The sequence below is a fragment of the Micropterus salmoides genome, unplaced genomic scaffold (assembly GCF_014851395.1).
Source record: "Micropterus salmoides isolate LMB-PRFRI ecotype aquatic unplaced genomic scaffold, ASM1485139v1 Ms_hic_scaffold_13, whole genome shotgun sequence".
Lineage (NCBI taxonomy): Eukaryota > Metazoa > Chordata > Actinopteri > Centrarchiformes > Centrarchidae > Micropterus > Micropterus salmoides.
This window is the reverse complement of record NW_024040374.1, coordinates 34,502,653-34,522,871: the sequence shown is the minus strand read 5'-3', so window position 1 is coordinate 34,522,871 and position 20,219 is coordinate 34,502,653. Positions and strand designations below refer to the sequence as shown.

Below are 20,219 nucleotides of genomic sequence, written 5' to 3'. Positions count from 1 at the left end.
GGGCGGCCATCTGCCTCGACCGGTAGGGGTGAAGGAGAGAGAGAGAGAGAGAGAGAGAGAGAGGGGAGGGAGGCAGCCTACACAATATACACACAGAGGTACAGACAGTAAAGGTGATGTTGCTATAGACTAAATGAAAAATGGTACAGATATTTATAGTAGTGTTAATGGTAACAGTCGTAATGTTAATGATTATAATAACAATAATAACAATAGGACTAGTAACAGTAGTCGTTGCAGCAGAGGGTGTCGAGCAGGAACACGGGGGCAGCAGGTGACCCGCAGCCACAGATCCAGACTCCACAGCTCCAGAGCCAGAAAACCTGCAGGAAGTGATAGGAGGAGAGAGGAGAGGGACGAGAAAGCACAAGACTACCGGAAAGGGGAGAAGTTGTGTTAGTAACATGCAATAATGGGATGAGGTTGCATACAGAGGGAGAGAAAGTAGAGGAGAGAGGAGCTCAGTGCATCATAGGAAATCCCCTGGCAGTCTAGGCCTATAGCAGCATAACTAAGGGATGGTTCAGGACTAACCTGAGCCATCCCTAACTATAAGCTTTATCAAAGAGGAAAGTCTTAAGCCTACTCTTAAATGTGGAGATGGTGTCTGCCTCCTGAACCCAAACTGGAACCTGGTTCCACAGGAGAGGAGCTTGATAGCTGAACGCTCTGGCTCCTAGTCTACTTTTGGAGACTCTAGGAACCACAAGTAACCCTGCATTCTGGGAGCGCAGTGCTCTGATGGGGTAGCAAGGTACTACAAGCTCTTTAAGATAAGATGGTGCCTGACCATTAAGAGTTTTGTAGATAAGAAGAATGATTTTAAATTCTATTCTGGATTTTACAGGAAGCCAATGCAAAGAAGCTAAAACAGGAGAAATGTGATCTCTTTAACACTATTATATATATATATAGAAATAGGAAATGTTGGAAAATATTAGCCGGGGGTCTAGGAGCATTAAATACTTAATTTCCTGCATTCTGGAGACATTCTGCTCCAATTTCTATAAAGAGAAACAAGACATTCAGCTGGCAGGTGAAAATCCATAAATATATAAAAATATAACAGAATACGTAGCAGTAATGCGTCCCTAATGTAAATTACACCTATGAGTAGTAAAAATCTGTGATTTTGTCCTTCAGTCTGCTTAATTAGCATACTAGTGTTTGAAATTCACACTCAGTTGTGACTTAATAAACCAGAGAGGTTTTGGCGCTGTTTCTTTGTTCAAGGCTTTTGGCTTTACATGCAAGCTGCTTCTTGTTTCCCATAAAGTGAGGTCCAACACTAGTGAAAGACAGGCTTAACCCTTGACGCAGATTTTCACGAATTCACATCATACCTCTTCCTTGCAGACTGCAAGCCAAGATAGCACATGGATTCCCCCAATGCCTGTTGGTGCATATTCTATATGTACCTAGGAACCTTTTGCAATCCCTGGTTTCTCGTTTATGCCTGCTAATTTGCATCATACCTACATATACCTCAATATATATCTTTTCTATGTTCTATAGACAAATTAACAGTCTTCACTTAATTTAACATCAGCTTGAAAGCCAATGAAAACACAAATAATTTTTATTTTTTTGATTGTAAAGAAATTCAGGCGTTAGGGGTTAAAATAAAATCTACTTTCCAGAAAGAATTAATGGTCTTATAGTAAAACTCAATGCTGGAAAATACATTTTTAGGCGACCAAAATGTTAGTTAACTTTTATGAACTGAAAACACTGTTGTAGCAGTCAGTATGTATTTGCTGCTATTTTAATTTATTAGTTTGGTCAAATCTAGGTTTTCTGGCTCTGGAACTGTGGAGTCTGGAGCTGTGGCTGCGGGTCACCTGCTGCCCCCGTGTTCCTGCTCGACACCCTCTGCTGCAACGACTATTGTTGCTAGTCTTATTGTTATTATTGTTATTATAATCATTAACATTACGATGGTTACCATTAACACTATTATAAATATCTGTACCATTTTTCATTTAGTCTATAGCAACATCACCTTCACTGTGTGTACCTCTGTGTGTATATTGTGTAGGCTGCCTCCCTCCCCTCTCTCTCTCCTTACATCTCTCTCTCCTTACATCTCTCTCTCTCTCTCTCTCTCACCCCAACCGGTCGAGCCAGATGGCCGCCCACCCTGAGCCATGGTTCTGCTCGAGGTTTCTGCCTCTTAAAAGGAAGTTTTTCCTTGCCTCTGTCGCCTAGTGCTTGCTCTTGGTGGGAACTGTTGGGCTTCTGTAAATATCATCACAGAGTACGGTCTAGACCTGCTCTTTTATGAAAAGCGCTGTGAGATAACTGTTGTTGTGATTTGGCGCTATATAAATAAATTGAATTAAATTGAAAATCTCCACATTGCTCTGGTTCTTGATTAGAGGAGCATTCAGAGCACCTGTTGCACAGGGACTGACTCCTCAACAAGGATTGAGCAAAGCTAGGTAATTCCCTCTTGGCTAATCAGTGTGGGGCGACGCTGATCTGAACTAGAAGGACCTACCTGCACACCCAGGTCTCTTTGAAGCATTCTGAACCCTAGGCTATCTGAGCAGAACTCACTCTCATAAACAAAGTCAGCCTGTAGCTCTGTCCTTTTGGGTCTTGTTGAGAACCCTTTTGCTGTCACTTTTGTCTATAACAAAAGCAGCCTTTTTGTTGAAAATATTACAATACAGTTACCCGCTGCATGCGGGCCCTGTATTTGTTGTTTTCATTTAAAACCCCTTCCCCATTTATTTCTTACCTTTGAGGCATTGTTTCACAGATGGCACCCAAAAACAAGTTCATGGCTAGTTAGTGTATCTTTGGAATTACTTTAAGTAGTTGATTCAGTCATATGTGTTTGTATGTGAATGTGTGGAATTGCAGTTTGTTTGACAGGATATCCTTGACTCTGTATCTGTAGCCATGTTTCCATCTAATTGTCATGCGAATTTTAATCGTACTTTTGAAATGTCGCAAAAAAGGGGGAAAAAAAATTGCTAAATATGTGCGTTTCCATCAGCTGGTTTGGAGCGAATAAACAAGGCTACGGCAAGTGTAGTTACGTCAATAGTTGATGTTAACATGGCTGTAATAAACAAGACGTATGGGTTCCAAACCAGAAACAAAACGAGTCGCATGAACCTGATGGCCATTGATCTTAGAAAAACAAAGAGAGGTCCTCAGAAATGTGTGTCAAGCGGCCAAGTTGCTACCAGCCATGTCTCCACACGTTATAGGAATATCCGGTGTTATGCCGACTTTTGCATGCCTGCCGAGAATTGCATGCTCCAAATACTGCTTTTAAACGCTAAAATATCCTTTGGGGTTCATCAATGGTGATAAATGAATCAAAGTATATATTTTTTTGAACATTTAGAGACGTTAATATTTTATTACACTCAGAAGGAGATTCAGCAAAAATATGCGGTGATTTGATCAGTGTGCAGAGCAAAGTAACTGAAAAGGACCTTTTAAGAGGTGAATGTATAATTCGGCAGAACAGATGACAACACATACCTGCCACGATTTGCATCCACCTCTTTTCTCAGCACCAATGAGCATTACCAGCTGTGAGGTGCATGAAATTCTCGGCAGGCATGCAGAACTCTGTACAACCGGGCAAGACGCCGACAGCAGAAAGAGCTGATAAGTCGTGAGTTACAAGTTTGCTACGTCAGAACTTATTCGGAAAAAGTGTTTCCATCTCCCATTTAGTGCATTTACTCTTTTTCAACAGGCAAAAACCACCTCAAGCTTTTGAATTTTGCCGATTCCATCAACCTTTTGTAATGCAATACTTCAAAATGCACATTAATCGTTGATGGAAACACTGCTTACACGGTGTGTAATCCTCTGTATTCTGTCTTTCAGAGGGGGGGTCAAAAGGTTTCCTGGACAGCCATAATCTTGTTGCTTATTGGTTGGACATTTGCCTTGGTCAGCCTGTTTCTTGCTGCAGCCAAACAGATCACCTGGTTGGATTGCCTCTACTATTTCTCCTACATTAAACTAGCAGTCACTCTGATCAAATATGCGCCACAGGTAAGCACACACATAGTGAAGGACCAAGAAAATGGAAACACTCGGACATTGTAATGTATTGCAGTATAGTAGCCATGCAGTAAATAATACCTACCAAATGTTTTGTTTGTGTTAGTTGTGTATTTTGAGACTGTTAAAATAGAATAGAATACAAGCAATTACACCAACAGCACAAACTTAAATACAGACTAAAGATTTGATCTGCTCACTGTATAGAAAATATCACAGGATCTAATGCACTTCATCATCATCATCGATTCTGTCTTAACTGTAAAATTGATTGATACAACATATGAGACTCTTCTCATATGAGTTATGTGGTATTCCACAAAGTTCAGTCCAGTATTATATTTTGGTGTTCATTTTCTTCATTACTTACTGTGTTTCTGTGCTTCTGGTTTTCTGGCTGTTTTTCCAGGCATACATGAACTACAGAAGACAGAGTACTGAGGGGTGGAGTATTGGCAATGTGTTGCTGGACTTTACTGGTGGAACTCTTAGTATTCTACAGATGATCCTAGAGTCTTACAACAATGGTAACTACTGTTCTTGATGCCATTGTGGTTGTAGATGTATTAAGGAATATTAAAAAAGGGATAAATCTAAAAAGAAGTTAATTTAAGTTAAAACGGCATGGTTCTTGTTATTAAATGTAAGGGAGAACTAATCTATACGTATGTGATGTATTGTGCAAAGCATTTGTAGTTAAAAAAATAACAATTAGGGCCCGAGCGTGAACTGTGCGAGGTCCCTATTGAAACTGAAGGAATTATTAGGGCCCGAGCACGAACCGTGTGAGGTCCCTATTGAAACTTAAGGGGTTATTTTTTATACCCATAAGTCATAGCGCCACCTGCAGGCAACAGGAAATGACACGTTTTACACTGTCATTGCCTATCAACTTCAAAACTGTCCCAGAAAACCCTTAACACATTGATAATGCCAATATTGTAAAACTTGTGAGTTTGCAGTTAAAGTTGTTGTAACTTGACTGTACATGCTCAAATCTGTACCAAATTTTACATACTTGATTAGAGTCCCCCTGAACACATGTACAAGCCAACATTCACACATAGTCATAGCGCTACCTACTGGCAACGGGAAGTGACCTTCAACGAAGCAGCCCCCGCGGCACGTTTTACCTAAATGTATGAAATTTCTGTGGCACATGTATCATGTCCGGATGTACCTCTTGGAGCGATGTCCTAAACTCAACAGGAAGTTGGACATTTTGAATTTTATGGTCATTTTTGGATTTTTTACACTCACTGTACTTTAAATCTGAAGTCAGTCAGAATATGACGATTATTCTCACTAAATCCACTTCTGAGAAGTTTTGAGGTGCGAAATCAACTGTGTAGATTTTGAATATTGACAGTTTTACGAAAAGTGAACTATCTGTACTGGAAAACGGAGCACGGCCATGAGTTGAGCTGGTACTGGTAATGGAAAAGCGCCATTATAGTCGTAGTGCGAATTGCTATGTAGCATTACAAATGGGACACAGGAAGTGATGATTAACACCTTTGTGCAGCATCTGAAGCGCGCGGCAAATTCAGTGCTACACGTGTGAGGGCCTGCCCAACGCTGCTTGCAGCTTTAATTTTATTCTGTCTTTTCTCATGAAATTCAAGAAATGAGGGGTCAGGTTTTTATAAATGCACTCAGATGTAAGATATTCTTATAGGAAGAAGAGAATTACAGGGATATATCCAGATTCTCCTGATGACTGATGGTTACCGTGTTCAGTGTTACACAAAGTACAGCTGAGGCTATAGGGAATGCCCTTAGTATTTGTTCATAAACCAGTAGCATAAACCAGTAATTAGACAAATTAGACAATTTATTTATAATATTAGACAAATAAAATTTCAGTTAGTGAAAGTTCACCAAAGTGAAGTTGGCATGAAATTGGGTTCTATTAAATAGTTATTCAATTGCGATATGTCTGTCTGGACCAAACTGGTGTACTGACCGACCAACATTGCCATCCCTAGAGCCCCACAATTAGCATGTCAAATTATTTATGCTTCTTTATTTATATAAAGATTTACGTTAATTTAAAAAAATGAAAATAGTATTCTGGGTATTTGACTAACACAGTGTATATATTGTACAAAACTTTCTCTCCTCAGACGAGTGGAGGCTGATATTTGGTGATCCCACAAAGTTTGGTCTCGGTCTGTTCTCTGTGGTGTTTGACGTCCTCTTCATGACTCAGCACTACTGTCTCTACAGACAGCCACCACAGTATGAAGCTGTTGGAGAGCAACAAGAGGACTGATGCTGACTCGGTGCTGTGTGGATAAACTCGTGTCTGATTTGTATCCAGCTTGAGCTCAGTGGGCCGCCTCCTTAAATATCTCAGGATCAGCACTTGTTGTTTACCACTGTATGAAACTTTTTTGGTTGATAGAAGGTACAAGAAAAACTGTTGTATTGATAATATATATATATATCACAGCTGAATCAAAATAGTATTTTTGGATAATATAATTAAGGATAGGAGAGTGTGTTTTTCGAAAGGGTACAATGGAGGTGCTTTTTGTCTTTTCACCTTTCTATTTTTTGAGTTATATATATTTTTTGTCCCCGCGACCCGATCCCGGATAAGCGGATGAAGATGGATGGATGGATGGATCTTTTTTGTGCATGTAATAGATTAGCCAGGTGGAACTCCCAAAGGGAGTTCCCATCTCCCACAGAAAACACTGCTCTGAACTGCTTGAAAACAGTTCGTTTGTAGTCCAGCCTTTACTTCCATAACCAAGTTCTGTCACTTTGTAACAATCATCCTTATGCTTGCTTAGCTGCTAGTCAAGCACACCTCAAAAATACTGGTGGAAAATCACACTGAGCTGCAGAACACACAGTCACAAGTTGTTAAAAGTGTTAAAGTGCAATTTATACTTCTGCGTCAAATCGACGGTGTAGGTGACGGCGTAAGCTACGGGGCTACGCAGAGGGCTACGCCGTCGCCTCATGCGCACCTCCTTCAAAATGTAACTACACCTCGAGTCGACGTGGACCGTAAGCTCTGTGATGGTTAGATGCTTTAAAGTAACATTACTAGCGGCAAAAACGGCGGCTGTAACACAGTGAATCAATATATTTGACCGTCGCAACCCGAGCGAAATGACTCGTTTCGCTATTAGAATGTGATCCATTCGGTCGGTAACATTTGAAAAGGCTACACCAGCAGCACATATACAATTTTACCCCCATTTACATTAGCGGAGCGCTAAACTGGAAGTTAGCCTGCTCGGCCGGCAAAAGTCAACACAGTGGACGCTGTAGCGCTACTGCCGACTAGCGTTTGGGGGTTTAACTGCAGAATGACGGAAACACCTACGCACAAGTATAAATGCATGGCTACGTGCGTACCTAGGCCATAGGCTACGCACGTAGACCCTACGCAGCAGTATAAATGAGCCTTAAGCCTACTCTTGTTGCCTGACCATTAAGAGCTTTGTATGTGAGAAGAAGGATTTTAAATTCTATTCTGGATTTTACTGGGCAGTGCAGAGAAGCTAAAACAGGAAAATATGATCTCTTATCCTGGTTCCTGTCAAAACACTTGCAGCAGCATTCTGAATCAGCTGAACTGGTCTTATTTGAGCAGGCTTGATAATAAAGAATTGTAATAATTCAGCCTAGAAGTAACAAATGCATGGACTAGATTTTCTGCATCATTTTGCAATATTACGTAGGTAAAAAGTGATTATTTGTTTTTTTATTATAGCTTATAATTTAGTTTCATTTCATTGGTGTGATGCCCGGAACGGCACAGGACAGAGGAAACTTTTGCTCTGGTGGAGGGTCAATCAGGACAGCTGCTTCACTCCAGACAGTTTCTCTGTATGGACCTGGGGTCTCATTTATAAAACTGTGCATAGAAACCTCACTAAAAGTGTCCGTACTCCCAAAAGCCTTTATAACCGATCTGCAGGAGTAATGACATCACTGGCTGGAGACGCACATGCAAGACAGGATGATCCAGGTAGTAATTTGTATCCCCCCGGTTTGAAAAGAGAGTAAACCTAATGCATTCCCTTGTGTTTGAACATTTATTTAGGCTACACAAACAGTCCACTCATTTAACGAAGCTGCCAATGAGTTAAAAGAAATATGATTTGTTTTATATGACACACAAAGATTTCTTTAATAAAATAGTGTTATAGTTTCCGTAACGCGTTTTTCCAGGCAGCACATCACATCCACAAGCTGCTGCACAGCATTTGGCTCAATAAGGCAACAAACATCTGATAGGCAATGTGAAACTATGCACTTGAAAATCAATTTAAATGTAATTTGTCCTCCTGTAAGGTTGTCACCTTATTTATGAGAATAAATTGCACTGCATGAAAGTATTAATGATTCCTGATTAAGCTGTACAACATATTTGAGGCGTTCTTTTGCAGAAACAGAAATCTCCATTTGTGTTTATTGTCCTAAATTTGGTTCTTTTTGTGTGCTCTGCAAATGATCTTAAGTGATAGGGGTTTTTTTGCGCACTTCAGAGAAAAACAGTCAAACTGGTGTTTATTTATTCAGAAAGGCTTTAGGCCTATAATACTCAGAGGTAATATTTCAATTTAATTTACACAATAGTAGGCCTCCTCATTTCAAACCCTTTCATCCTTCTGCCATGTGAGTCGCCGTTTCTAATACAGAAATCTAGGTGTTTGTAAGGTGGAAGCTAGAAAGCACAGCTTGAATGCAGCTTGTTCACAAACAAAAGAAAATTCAGAGAGTTTAACAGAATTATATTATTCTAAACAAAGACTTTAGGTAGAAAGGTAAACATTAGCCTATATATTGTTGATCACATCAGAAAACACACCAGTCCGCTCCCGCTGCTAACAGCCGTCTGCCAGAAACGGTGGTTATAGCCTACTTGTATTTGTAGCCTACCGGGATGGCACGGTTCCGCCAGGTTGGTCTCTCCAGGGGCGGACTGGTCATTGTGGTGTTCAGGAACAATCCCGAACGGTCGGTCTAGGTCTTCACATATCTTATGCCAGAAATTTCAATTTCCTAACAGAATTTCTGTTCTATGTCCATCCAATGATCCATTTTAATCTCTTACAATGGATCCGCCCCTCTGCCTGCTCTCTTGTGGGACAGGCTGGTGCTCTGATATTGTAGTCTGTTGGCCATGAAGAAATGGAAAAAAAGGTAGTTCTAAATAGGGATGCAGCGATTACCGGATTTCACTATTAACCACGCTTTAAAACGTCAACGTTTAAAGGCTCCACTACACCGAGTGTTTCTGTTGCAGGGAACGAAACTGTGGCAACTTGCTAAAACAAAAACAAAGTTACAGGAGCAATGCATCTGCGTAAGTGTTGTGCTTAAGGCAGAGGGGCCAAACTGTGAAGCTTTAGCCGTTTCTTTGGTGGAAATAAAGTCGGCAGTGTGGGAGCATTTCGGGTACACCAAGTCTGACCAGGGCGTTACTAAAGATGACGGATCACCTGTTCAAAAACTTGCGTTTAAAAGGTTCCTGCTAAAGGAGCGAATAATTACATTAAACTGGATGCAGCACCTGTGGGATCACCACCTAGCTTTGCACGGCCAAATAAAGGAAGGCCTAATACATTATATTGAATAACGTAGCAAGTTGGTAGGGAATTAAATATAAACGTGTCACTTATAATCAATGCCCTAGCGTTGACAGTCGAGCTTTCAGTGCAACGTAAACAAACCAAGCAGGTGTAATCGTTCAGACCCACCGCTGCGCTATGAGGTCCATTAATTTCAATGGCTTGGTTTGTTGCTGCTTTGAGCAACGCGCACCACACGGCGAGCTCGCGCGCACGCTGCGGTCAAAGTAGTTGAATATCAGCGCTGAGCATATTCCACGCAGTGCAAATCGCTTCTTTTCTGAAAGGGCCTTTATGGAAAACAGAACATAGTCCTCTCAAGACCTTCAGTCACTGAACATTTAATGTTACATCATGTTGCCTCCTCCTGTCTGTGTTGAGAAAATGTTGCCAGGTGTAAAACACTAACATACATCAGGAGCTTATAGACTTTCAGGACTATAGGCTACCAGTTAACTGCATTTCAGTTAACACTGCACTCAATTTCACATCATTTTCACTAATACTTATGTATGGATGAGAGTGGATGACAGTAACAGTTCAGTTTATTCCCCTCCTTTATAACAATTTCCCCTGGGGGATAAAAGTTAATATTCCTCTTATTTTAATAACACATTTTATAGAAATATAATTGTTAATGTCATTAAATATTAAAACTCAACTTAAGTTATTACTAGTGTTGTTAAATTAATGCATAATTGTAATAATCATGAAACCGTGATTATTTCTCTGACAATAATCCATCCATCCATCGTCAACCGCTTGTTGACGATGGCGGGGCTGCCAATAATCGTACCAACAAAATCTATAATCGTTGCATCCCTAGTTCTAAACCACCACAATCTTTTGATTTTTGCAGAGTTTTAGAACTGATTCTTGGCAGTAATTGATTTTGGGAAGTACCATCATTTTTACGGCGGTGTCTTTTCCCATGAGCAATGTCATCCATCGCACTAGGTCATCCTCTGTTGATTTAAGTAGAGGCATGTAATTTAGCCACATCAGGTCTGACAGACATAAGTGCTATTGTCTCCAAAAAGACTGAGTATAGGAGAAAATCTGCATAAAAGGCTTATCTTGTGGAGGAAAAAAAATTACGCCTGGCTGCAGCTGTAGACCAGGGGGCACAGCTCCCCCTCAGAAGATTGCTACAGGCCACAGCCTGTACAACTTATTGGTGTTAGGAATGGAAAATCCCCCTCAGAAGATTCGCATACGGCTAAAGAGATCAGTTTCTCACAGTACAAAGTTAGTTATTAGTAAGTTTTATTTTCTATTTACATCAAATTTGTTATATAAATATAATACATCATTTTCAGAAAAGCTGTCAAGTCAATCACAACATGGTGGGGTTAAACACACAGGTTAGGAGGGTATGTTGATTGATTGGCTGGACTCAAAAATCACCTGCATGCACATAAGCAATATGGGTAGTCTGTTGTACTGTCAGTGAAAATCATACAGAGTGGGCAGTAAGATTGGCTTCAGTGGTCAGCCTCTTGACAAGTACTTCAGGAGTAGCTGGATGCCCGAAGCTGTAGACTGAATGTGACAATCAACATGTGCGTACAATATTCAGGATGTGAACAGTTCTTGTTAGAACGACAACTGACATTTCATGACAACTGCTCATACACTGTCCAGAATTCAGTATATTTGCAGATTGAGGTTATATTTAAAGCATCAGTCCACAGATTTACGAACTAAGGACCAGTCTAGCTAATCAAACAAAAACTGATCCCCAAGTGTTAAGTGCTCACACCACTTGGGGATCACTTGGGGACCCAGCCCCCGGTCAAAAATAAGTACAGCGGTTTGTCTCTGACTTTGCTTTTTGACTTTAGATCAGAGTCACCATTCCAGAGTCAACATCAGCATGTGTCAGCCAGATGACATAGCTTTTGTTAGGTTCCAAACAAGTTTTGTTTGAGATGCTGGTAACAGAAGGGTAAAGAGTGGGTGGAGACAGTAGAGGTACGGAGGGCTGGGATGTCGTACAGAAAAAGTAACATGCAAGTGAAATTCTTTGATACTTGGCTGATGAGACTACATAGTTCTGAGGTCCATAAACTGTCTGGCCACTTCATCTGTAGATCAACCTCATCAATCTGTATAAACTGAAGCTGTTTGTTGTAAATAAACCTTTTTCTATTTTACCAATTGGTACAAAACATCTGTGTTTCCTGCTGTCCAGTATTAATCAAGAAGCAAAAGTATGGTTATATGTGTACAGTAGCAGCTGATGGACTCCTGAAGTCCAGGTCCTCCTGTATGCAGGCCATGACGCTCTGCTCAGGCATTGTTGATGATTATGAGAGCAGGACTAGCTGTCTGCTGGCTCGTCTCACACATGGCGGCCTGCTCAGCTGGCTTGGCAAAGACTCGGTGCGTGTTAAGGTTGTAGACTCCTGCCTGGAGGAAACAGGCTCTCAGGGTCAGGCACAGCACCTCCTGAGGCTTCAGCTGCAGCTTATACTGGGTCTGACCCACCCAGGTAAAAGAGCTGTGGACCTCCAGAGACTCCGTGCTGAAAAAGGCATGGATATATGGAGAGCTTAGACAATATGTTCACCTTAACCAGACAATCGAAAGTTATTTGACTGGCCATCAAGTCCAAGTCCTGTCCACTGTCAGACAGCAAAATACCTTCACTGTGTATAGTTTATTGTATACACAAGTCTGGGACTATTTGTTAATTGGAATTTTACAGCATTCTTCTTCTGTGAAACTCTGTGTACATGTGTTATTTTGTAACAAATCAGGTTGAGACATGGTATTTTCAGTAATCTGTTTGACCTTAATGTGTATTAAAGGTTATGATGTATTTTTATTTTATTTTCACTTAGGGGTGTACTCACTTTTGCCGCCAGTGGTTTAGACATTGATGGCTGGGTGATGTGTTATTTTGAAATTTACACTGTTGCTGTACACTCACTACTTTTCATTGTAGTAAAGTGTTATTTCTTCAGTGTTGTCACATGAAAAGATATAATCAAATATTTGAAGTATTGCTCTTGTGTACATGGCCATATTTTCACCAATTCTCTGAACAAATAGTTGGAAAAGCTGGAGCAGATAATAAACAAACAACACCCAAAGATCAGTCTGCTGGGGAGGAACTACAACCATAAAATTTGGTGAAAGTAATTTAGTTGATTATGATGCTCTCCACAGTGATTTTACATTTATGGCACAGCATGTTTTGCCTTAACTGCAGGAAACCCCTGTTAATATATTAATAAGGGTAGGTAGTAATAAAATACAGCTACCAGTTACTTTCTATAAATTGAGCTAATGCTAAGTTACATAGCTGCCAAAAAGCAGCTGTTAATTTTAAAGCACAAGCTTTATTGCTCAGCTGTGCAGTCTGAAGGGAAGGGGAGATGTTAGCTAGCGCGAACTGGCTTCACTTTGCCAGCAGACTTTTCTTGGTCTTGAGAAGCTAACACACCGTAACCAACACATACATTTACTGCCAGAATATTTTCCTCTGTTTGCGTTCAGCGTCACTTTCTGCAGCTTGGAAAATCAAACACTTGCTAAGCACCTCCCAATTCGGAGTTACGCTGCTCTCATAACAGCAGCAGTATGTCCTTTGAAGAATGAGAAGAGGAACCGAGCCAAGCGATGAGTGTTACCGTGCTTGCAGTGTGTGTGAGTGAACATAAGTAGCGCATTGATATAATAATGATTGTGTGAAATTTTAGTAGAGGCGGTCATAATTCAGCAGCGCGCACCACTTCTCTTGAATGCATATAGGGGGAAACACTGGTGTGTGATTGTGTGTGTAAAAATGCATCATCTACAAAGAAACCTACCTGGTGCTTTTGTGCTGCATGTCAATGATGACATCCACCTGAGCCAAGGAGCAGTTGGACAGAGTCAGAGTAACAGGCACCACACAGAGACTAGAGACAGAGAGCAGAAAAGCAGCTTTACTAACCACTTCTTCATTTATTTTTCATTTTGCAACAGGGTTGTATAATGAGATGCAATTTGTTTCCTTTATGCTACTCACAAAAGCAAACGTTATATACAAAAATATAAAATTATATACTGACATAAAAGTACAGTCCGTGGTTCAGTATGTTGTGCTTAAGAGTCTCATAGGCTGTGTAAACTGATACAGGACTCTGAAGAGTTCGAAGCCAGCCAGCTGCAGCGTAAAGAGGAGCCCGAAACAGAATTCTCTAGCATTCTGCCTCAGGCCTACGTTCAAGACGCACAGAGCAAGCTGGGTGACCGGATACTGTGTGTGGAGCAGACAAACCTGGACTCCCTTGTTATTGTTCTCGGTGACTTTAACAGGGGAAATCTCAGCCAAGAACTCCCCAAATACAGAATACATAAAGTGTCCAACCAGAGAGGGGAACACTTTGGATCACTGCTACACCACAGTTAGCAGTGCCTATCACGGCGTCACACGCGCTGCACTGGGACACTCTGATCATTTTATGATCTACCTTATTCATGCTTACAGGCAAAAATTTTAACTCTGTAAACCTGTGGTGAGGACATCAAAGAATGGACCAGTGAAGCTGTAGAGGATCTCCAGGCGTGTTTGGACTGCACTGACTGGGATGTATTCAAGATTGTTGCCAACAACAATCCAGAGTTTACTAATGATGTGACGTCCTCAGCTTCTGTGAGGACAGCTGTATACAGGGATGTTCTGGGACTGAAATTCAGCCCGGGACTTTGAGACGGAGAGGCCTTTTATGCAAGAAATATTTTTTGCAGTTATTTTAATACATATTAGTGTTTTTGTTGCATACAGAAAATCAGATTATGCTGAAGACCTTCAAGAAACCTCAGGATGACATCTGCCTCTTCAGTTTGTATAAGCAAGGCAGCTCTGCACTGAACAAGACCAGGTCAGGCAAGCCTGAGTCAGACAGAGTGCTAAAATACTTAAATATAATCAAAAACTACAATGCATGCATTCCCATAAAATAGAGCAGTGTGTAGCCTATGTGTGTGCATAAAAATCAAATCCCTTCATCTTCAGCTCGGAGTAGGCCTCTCCCTGGCTCAGCTTCCCCTGTGCTGGACCCTGACTCTGCTTGTACTGATTGTGGACCCAGTCTGATAGACACAGACAGCGTTTGCTGCTGCTGACGGCTGGCTGGTGCGTCGCGGATCATAAAGTAAAACATTAGAAACTGAAAACTCCCGACCCCCAGCCGGTTCGGCTTGAAATAGACCGGCCGTTCGGGATTGTTCCTGAACACCACAATGACCAGTCCGCCCCTGCCTGCATACCAACATGCACCAGGGTGACAAACCCTGGTTTACAGCTAAACTCAGACAGCTAAGGTTGGAAAAGGAGGAGGCATTTAGGAGTGGGGACCGAGCCGGGCGCAGGGCGTTAAAGTACAGGTTTAGCGTGTTCAGGTGCGAGAAGCTAAACGACTGTACTCAGAGAGGCTAAAGGACCAGTTCTCTGCAAACGACGCTACTTCAGTCTGGAAGTTCTGCAGGACAAGCTCTCTCAGCTGAACGTGCCCGTCTCCACCTGCAGGTGGATCACAGACTTCCTGACGGAAAGGAAGCAGCACATGAAGCTGGGAAAACATGTCTCTGATTCCAGGACCATCAGCACCGGTTCCCCTCAAGGCTGCATTCTTTCTCCCCTTCTCTTCTCCCTTTGCACCTCCAGTCACCAGTCCGTCCCTTCTGATTCTGGCAGAGCGCTAATGTTAATGAGTCGTGAAACAGTATATTTTTCAATTTTCAATTCAATTTCAAAAGTTATCTCATAGCACTTTTCATAAAAGAGCAGGTCTAGACCTGTGTCTAGTTTCTGTAAATATTATCACAGTACTCTGATATTATTTACAGAAACACATTTCATATCATTCTATATCGATAATTATCACAATATATGTCAAATCATTATTTCTTTCAAGTTTAAAGGCAGATTTTTTGCTCCTGAGTGAAACTTATAACTTATCTTTATGGTCAGAATGTGACAAACACTTGATGCCAAACAGTGGATCATTTCACAAGTCTGAAGTAGAACATTCAAAACTATTATCTTTTTCAACAAATATGATTAGTTAATCTTTTTTCATGCCTCTTTTTTCAACAAAATATTTTAATAGAAAAATCAAGTGCTAATTTGTTTGTGATTCAAATTAATTAAAGCAAATATTTATGACGATATATTGAACATTTATTATATTGTTATTGAGGAAAATTATATTGCGATAATTTTCATTATTGTTTTATTGCTCAGCCGTACACTGTAGACAGACATGGTGTATTAAATGCATTCAACAGCAGGTCACTGTATCACAGACGTAATGTTTTAGGCTACGTTCACACTGCAGGCCTTAATGCTCTATTCCGATTTTTGAGGGGGCATTATTATTATTATTATTATTATATTCCATCTTCGGTTAATTAATGTAGGTGAAGTTGCAGGCATGATCACTCAATCATGACTGGACCAAAATAGTCAGGTGACACGCAGTCGGAAGACAATAAAATTGGTCGAAGGTGTAATATTTACAAAATACAGGCCTACAGCTTGCACTAACTTTGAATACAGTGTTTTCAACATATACTTTATTTGAGCGGCCGGCCAGGTATATGTGCACCTGCCAAAGTATATTTGGCTCTTTATTTGGCACTTTAGCATTTTGCGGAGAAACACACAGAGATATTACATTAACAAACATGGAGGAAATGTTACATTACGGAATGACAGTGAACGCACCACTGCAGACTAACAATAGTTTCAGTTTCTATCCAACTTGAAAACTGAATCACGGGTGAGTTTAATAAACACGGCGACTTTATGAAAAGTAGTGCTGATGTAGATAGTTAGCAGAGACACATACAGGGAGAGAGAGACAGTTAGAGGCGGAGCAAGCTGGCGTATTTGCCGTGAGACCAGAGGTGCAGGCTACACTGCATGAAAAGTGGGATTTTCAGCAGTAAATGGCACGTTAAATTGCCATGGAAGTTCAGGTTAATGGCTGCACATGGGAATTTCTGGCCAGTATCAAAAACTGTCAGGGACTGCCGGGAATTGACATGGATTTCGTGTCAGTGTTTCCCCCATAACCCACTTCCTCCTAGGTCTGGGGAAGGCTTTCATATGTAAATGATAATGCTGGGAGCTACACAAATACAAAATCAGGTAAGCCCCCACTGGTCAGAGGTGACATCTCCAGAAATCAATTAATTAAATGAAGGAAAGGTGGCAAAAGTAATTAGAGGAAGAGAGGAATGAGTTCTACAGAGTGCAGAGGATACTTGGAGAAATGAGATGTGCAGGATGGAACAGGAGAGACCAAACAATCCTATCAAGACTTAGATTTGTACACACTGGACTAAACAGCACATAATTCAAAATAGGCAAACATAAACATAAGTGGCTGTGACTACTACGGGCAAAAAGATGCTGTGGAGCATGTTGTAAGAAGCATGAAGAAGAAAGAAGGCAGTGGTTCAAAACCTCAGAACGATAAAAGTACACTTTGGTTTAATAATTAATTAATTAATAAGTTTAATTATTTTTCAGTATCGCGAACCAAACAATATTAAAGAGGACATGAGTTTATTATTATTATTTATTTAAATAATATAAGTACCAAAATCCACACTCCTTACCAGTTGTTGGTGGTAAGGCACCAATTCGTTGTTTGCCAATCGCTAATAATATTCCAGAAGAAGCAGCAGCAGCAGCAGGAGAAAAAGAGACTCCCAGACTAAAAAAAGTAAGGTGGGGTTCTGGTCCTTTACAATGTCCGGCGTTGTGCCGAATTCTACCTGCCTGCCGAGAATTGCATGCACCTCGCATTTACAGGTGCTGGTCGTATAAATAGAATATCATCAAAAAGTTGATATATTTCAGTAATTCCATTCAAAAAGTGAAACTTGGATATTATATTCATTCATTACACACAGACTGATATATTTCAGATGTTTATTTCATTTAATTGTGATGATTAAAACTGACAACTAATGAAAATCCCAAATTCAGTATCTCCGAAAATTAGAATATTACTTAAGACATAAACCCTAACCCTAAAACTTCCTGGTAGACGGCTGCGTTGACCTTGGACCTCAGAAAACACAGTGGACCAACACCAGCAGATGACATGGCACCCCAAACCATCACTGACTGTGGAAACTTTACACTGGACTTCAAGCAACGTGGATTCTGTGCCTGTCCTCTCTTCCTCCAGACTCTGGGACCTTGATTTCCAAAGGAAATGCAACATTTATTTTCATCAGAGAACATAACTTTGGGCCACTCAGCAGCAGTCCAGTCCTTTTTGTCTTTAGCCCAGGCGAGACGCTTCTGACGTTGTGTCTTGTTCAAGAGTGGCTTGACACAAGGAATGCGACAGCTGAAACCCATGTCTTGCATACGTCTGTGCGTGGTGATTCTTGAAGCACTGACTCCAGCTGCAGTCCACTCTTTGTGAATCTCCCCCACATTTTTGAATGGCTTTTGTTTCACAATCCTCTCCAGGGTGCGGTTATCCCTATTGCTTGTACACTTTTTTCTACCACATCTTTTCCTTCCCTTAATGTGCTTGGACACAGAGCTCTGTGAACAGCCAGCCTCTTTAGCAATGACCTTTTGTGTCTTGCCCTCCTTGTGCAAGGTGTCAATGGTCGTCTTTTGGACAGCTGTCAAGTCAGCAGTCTTCCCCATGATTGTGTAGCCTACAGAACTAGACTGAGAGACCATTTAAAGGCCTTTGCAGGTGTTTTGAGTTAATAAGCTGATTAGAGTGTGGCACCAGGTGTCTTCAATCTTGATCCTTTTCACAATATTCTAATTTTCTGAGATACTGATTTTGGGGTTTTCATTAGTTGGCAGTTATAATCATCAAAATTAAAAGGAATGAACACTTGAAATATATCAGTCTGTGTGGAATGAATGAATATAATATCCAAGTTTCACTTTTTGAATGGAATTACTGAAATAAATCAACTTTTTGATGATATTCTAATTGAATGACCAGCATGACCTGTATGCTGAGAAAAGAGGTGGATGCAAATCTCAGCACGGAGCCTATAAAATTTAATCTGCCGATTATGTACCTCTTTAGGTCCTTTTCAGACAATTTGCTGTGCTCATTGATCAAATACGGTTATCACAACATATATTTACTGAATGTCAAGGAATCAGAATCAGATCTATCTATATCGATCTATCTATCTCTATTATCTCTCTATTTATTTATATTAATATATATTATATTTATTTAACTGTATTCAGAGCACGAAACGTGTAAGGTCCCAATTGAAACTGAAGGGATTTTTTGTCTTTTTTTTTTCCCCGTGTTTTATGGGTTTCACGCATGGGCGTGGCAAAATGGCTCGCTAGCGCCCCCTACAGAGCAGCCCCCAGACAAAGTTTCACTTACGTGTACAAAATGTCTGTGGTATGTTTATCATGTCCAGATGCACAGAAAAGCCTCTTGGAGCCATTGCCTAAACCCAACAGGAAGTAGGCCATTTTGGATTTAATGCTCATTTTTTGCGATTGACACACTTTGTACTTTAACGAACTCCTCCTAGGGATTTAGTCCGACTGACTTCAGATTTGTGCTGTGCAGTCTAAACCCACTGATTTGATACAGCGTTTTGATGCTGTAATCAGGGCTTGACATTAACACCCGCCAACCCGCCAAATGTGGGTGGATTTCGGCCGTGGTGGGTAACACAGTCACTCCCACTAGCCACTTTGGCGTGTTGAAAAAGTTTAGTCTTGTCAAAAGACTGAAATAACAAAGGAATTGCAATGTGACACTACAACTCCCATAAGTACTACCTAGTGTTTGCTCATTGGTTCATTCATGAAGCCTATTGTCTTGCAGGCTACTGACCAACGACAGTGTAAACAATAAGGCGCTGTGGAAATTAAACCCGCAGACTTTTAATTTGATGGTATGATCTCTGTCATCACACGTGACTGGTCGCATGCACACACATCAACACAGCGATCATTATGTGTGCGCGGCCGAGCAGTGTGGAGAAAAAAGCACAGGAGAATGAGAGAAGGAAAAAAGGCAGAGCTGAGATGAAGAAAAGGCAGGAAGAAAGTGCCATTAAATGCTGTAAAATTACAGATATATTCATGATTATGGGACGCGTTGTTACTACTAGCAGAGTTGCCTTTATATCACATCAAATCGTCCTGTCACAACTACATTTCCAGAGTTGATTATTAAAATATAGAACTGTTTTAATAAAAGTTGTCATGCCATAGGAAAGCAGAAGATGCGTCTGTATGGGAATAATCTGGAAAAAAGACCCGTATACTCGTTTTGTATCTCTAGTTACTCAGAGTGACCACAGCTTTGTGATGATAAACATCAATCCAGTCAGAGCTCCTAGGGATTTAGTCCGATCAACTTCAGATTTCTGCAGTGCCTTCTAAAGGAATTGACGATGAAAAGTTGTGCTATCTGTAAGTTTTCGTCAATGGGCGTGTTCATTACTTGGCGTCCAAAATTGATGCTTCGTGAAACAGGAAGTTGTTTTAACGTCAGTGTGCATCCTCAGATCTGCACCAAATGGTACAAGTAGGATGAGAGTCCCGCCCTGAACACATCCATA

The 20,219-nt window shown here is 40.8% G+C and overlaps 2 protein-coding genes across 2 annotated transcripts in view; one reads left to right on the top strand and one right to left on the bottom strand.

The window, feature by feature from the left end:
• LOC119901311 (cystinosin-like) overlaps positions 1 to 7,689 on the top strand; it is a 43,075-nt gene extending 35,386 nt beyond the window's left edge. The window contains 3 exon segments of the mRNA XM_038716931.1: positions 3,856 to 4,026; positions 4,445 to 4,562; positions 6,162 to 7,689. Coding sequence (XP_038572859.1) covers positions 3,856 to 4,026; positions 4,445 to 4,562; positions 6,162 to 6,310 — 438 coding nt within the window. The 3' untranslated portion in view covers positions 6,311 to 7,689.
• A 3,192-nt stretch (positions 7,690 to 10,881) lies between these two features.
• Positions 10,882 to 20,219, bottom strand: part of LOC119901308 (trafficking protein particle complex subunit 8-like) — a 30,472-nt gene continuing 21,134 nt past the window's right edge. Inside the window, exons 14-15 of the mRNA XM_038716926.1 lie at positions 13,451 to 13,540; positions 10,882 to 12,159 (exon numbers count right to left, since the gene is read on the bottom strand). Of these exons, the coding sequence (XP_038572854.1) occupies positions 11,925 to 12,159; positions 13,451 to 13,540 (325 nt within the window). The 3' untranslated portion in view covers positions 10,882 to 11,924. The remainder of the gene's footprint in view (positions 12,160 to 13,450; positions 13,541 to 20,219) is intronic.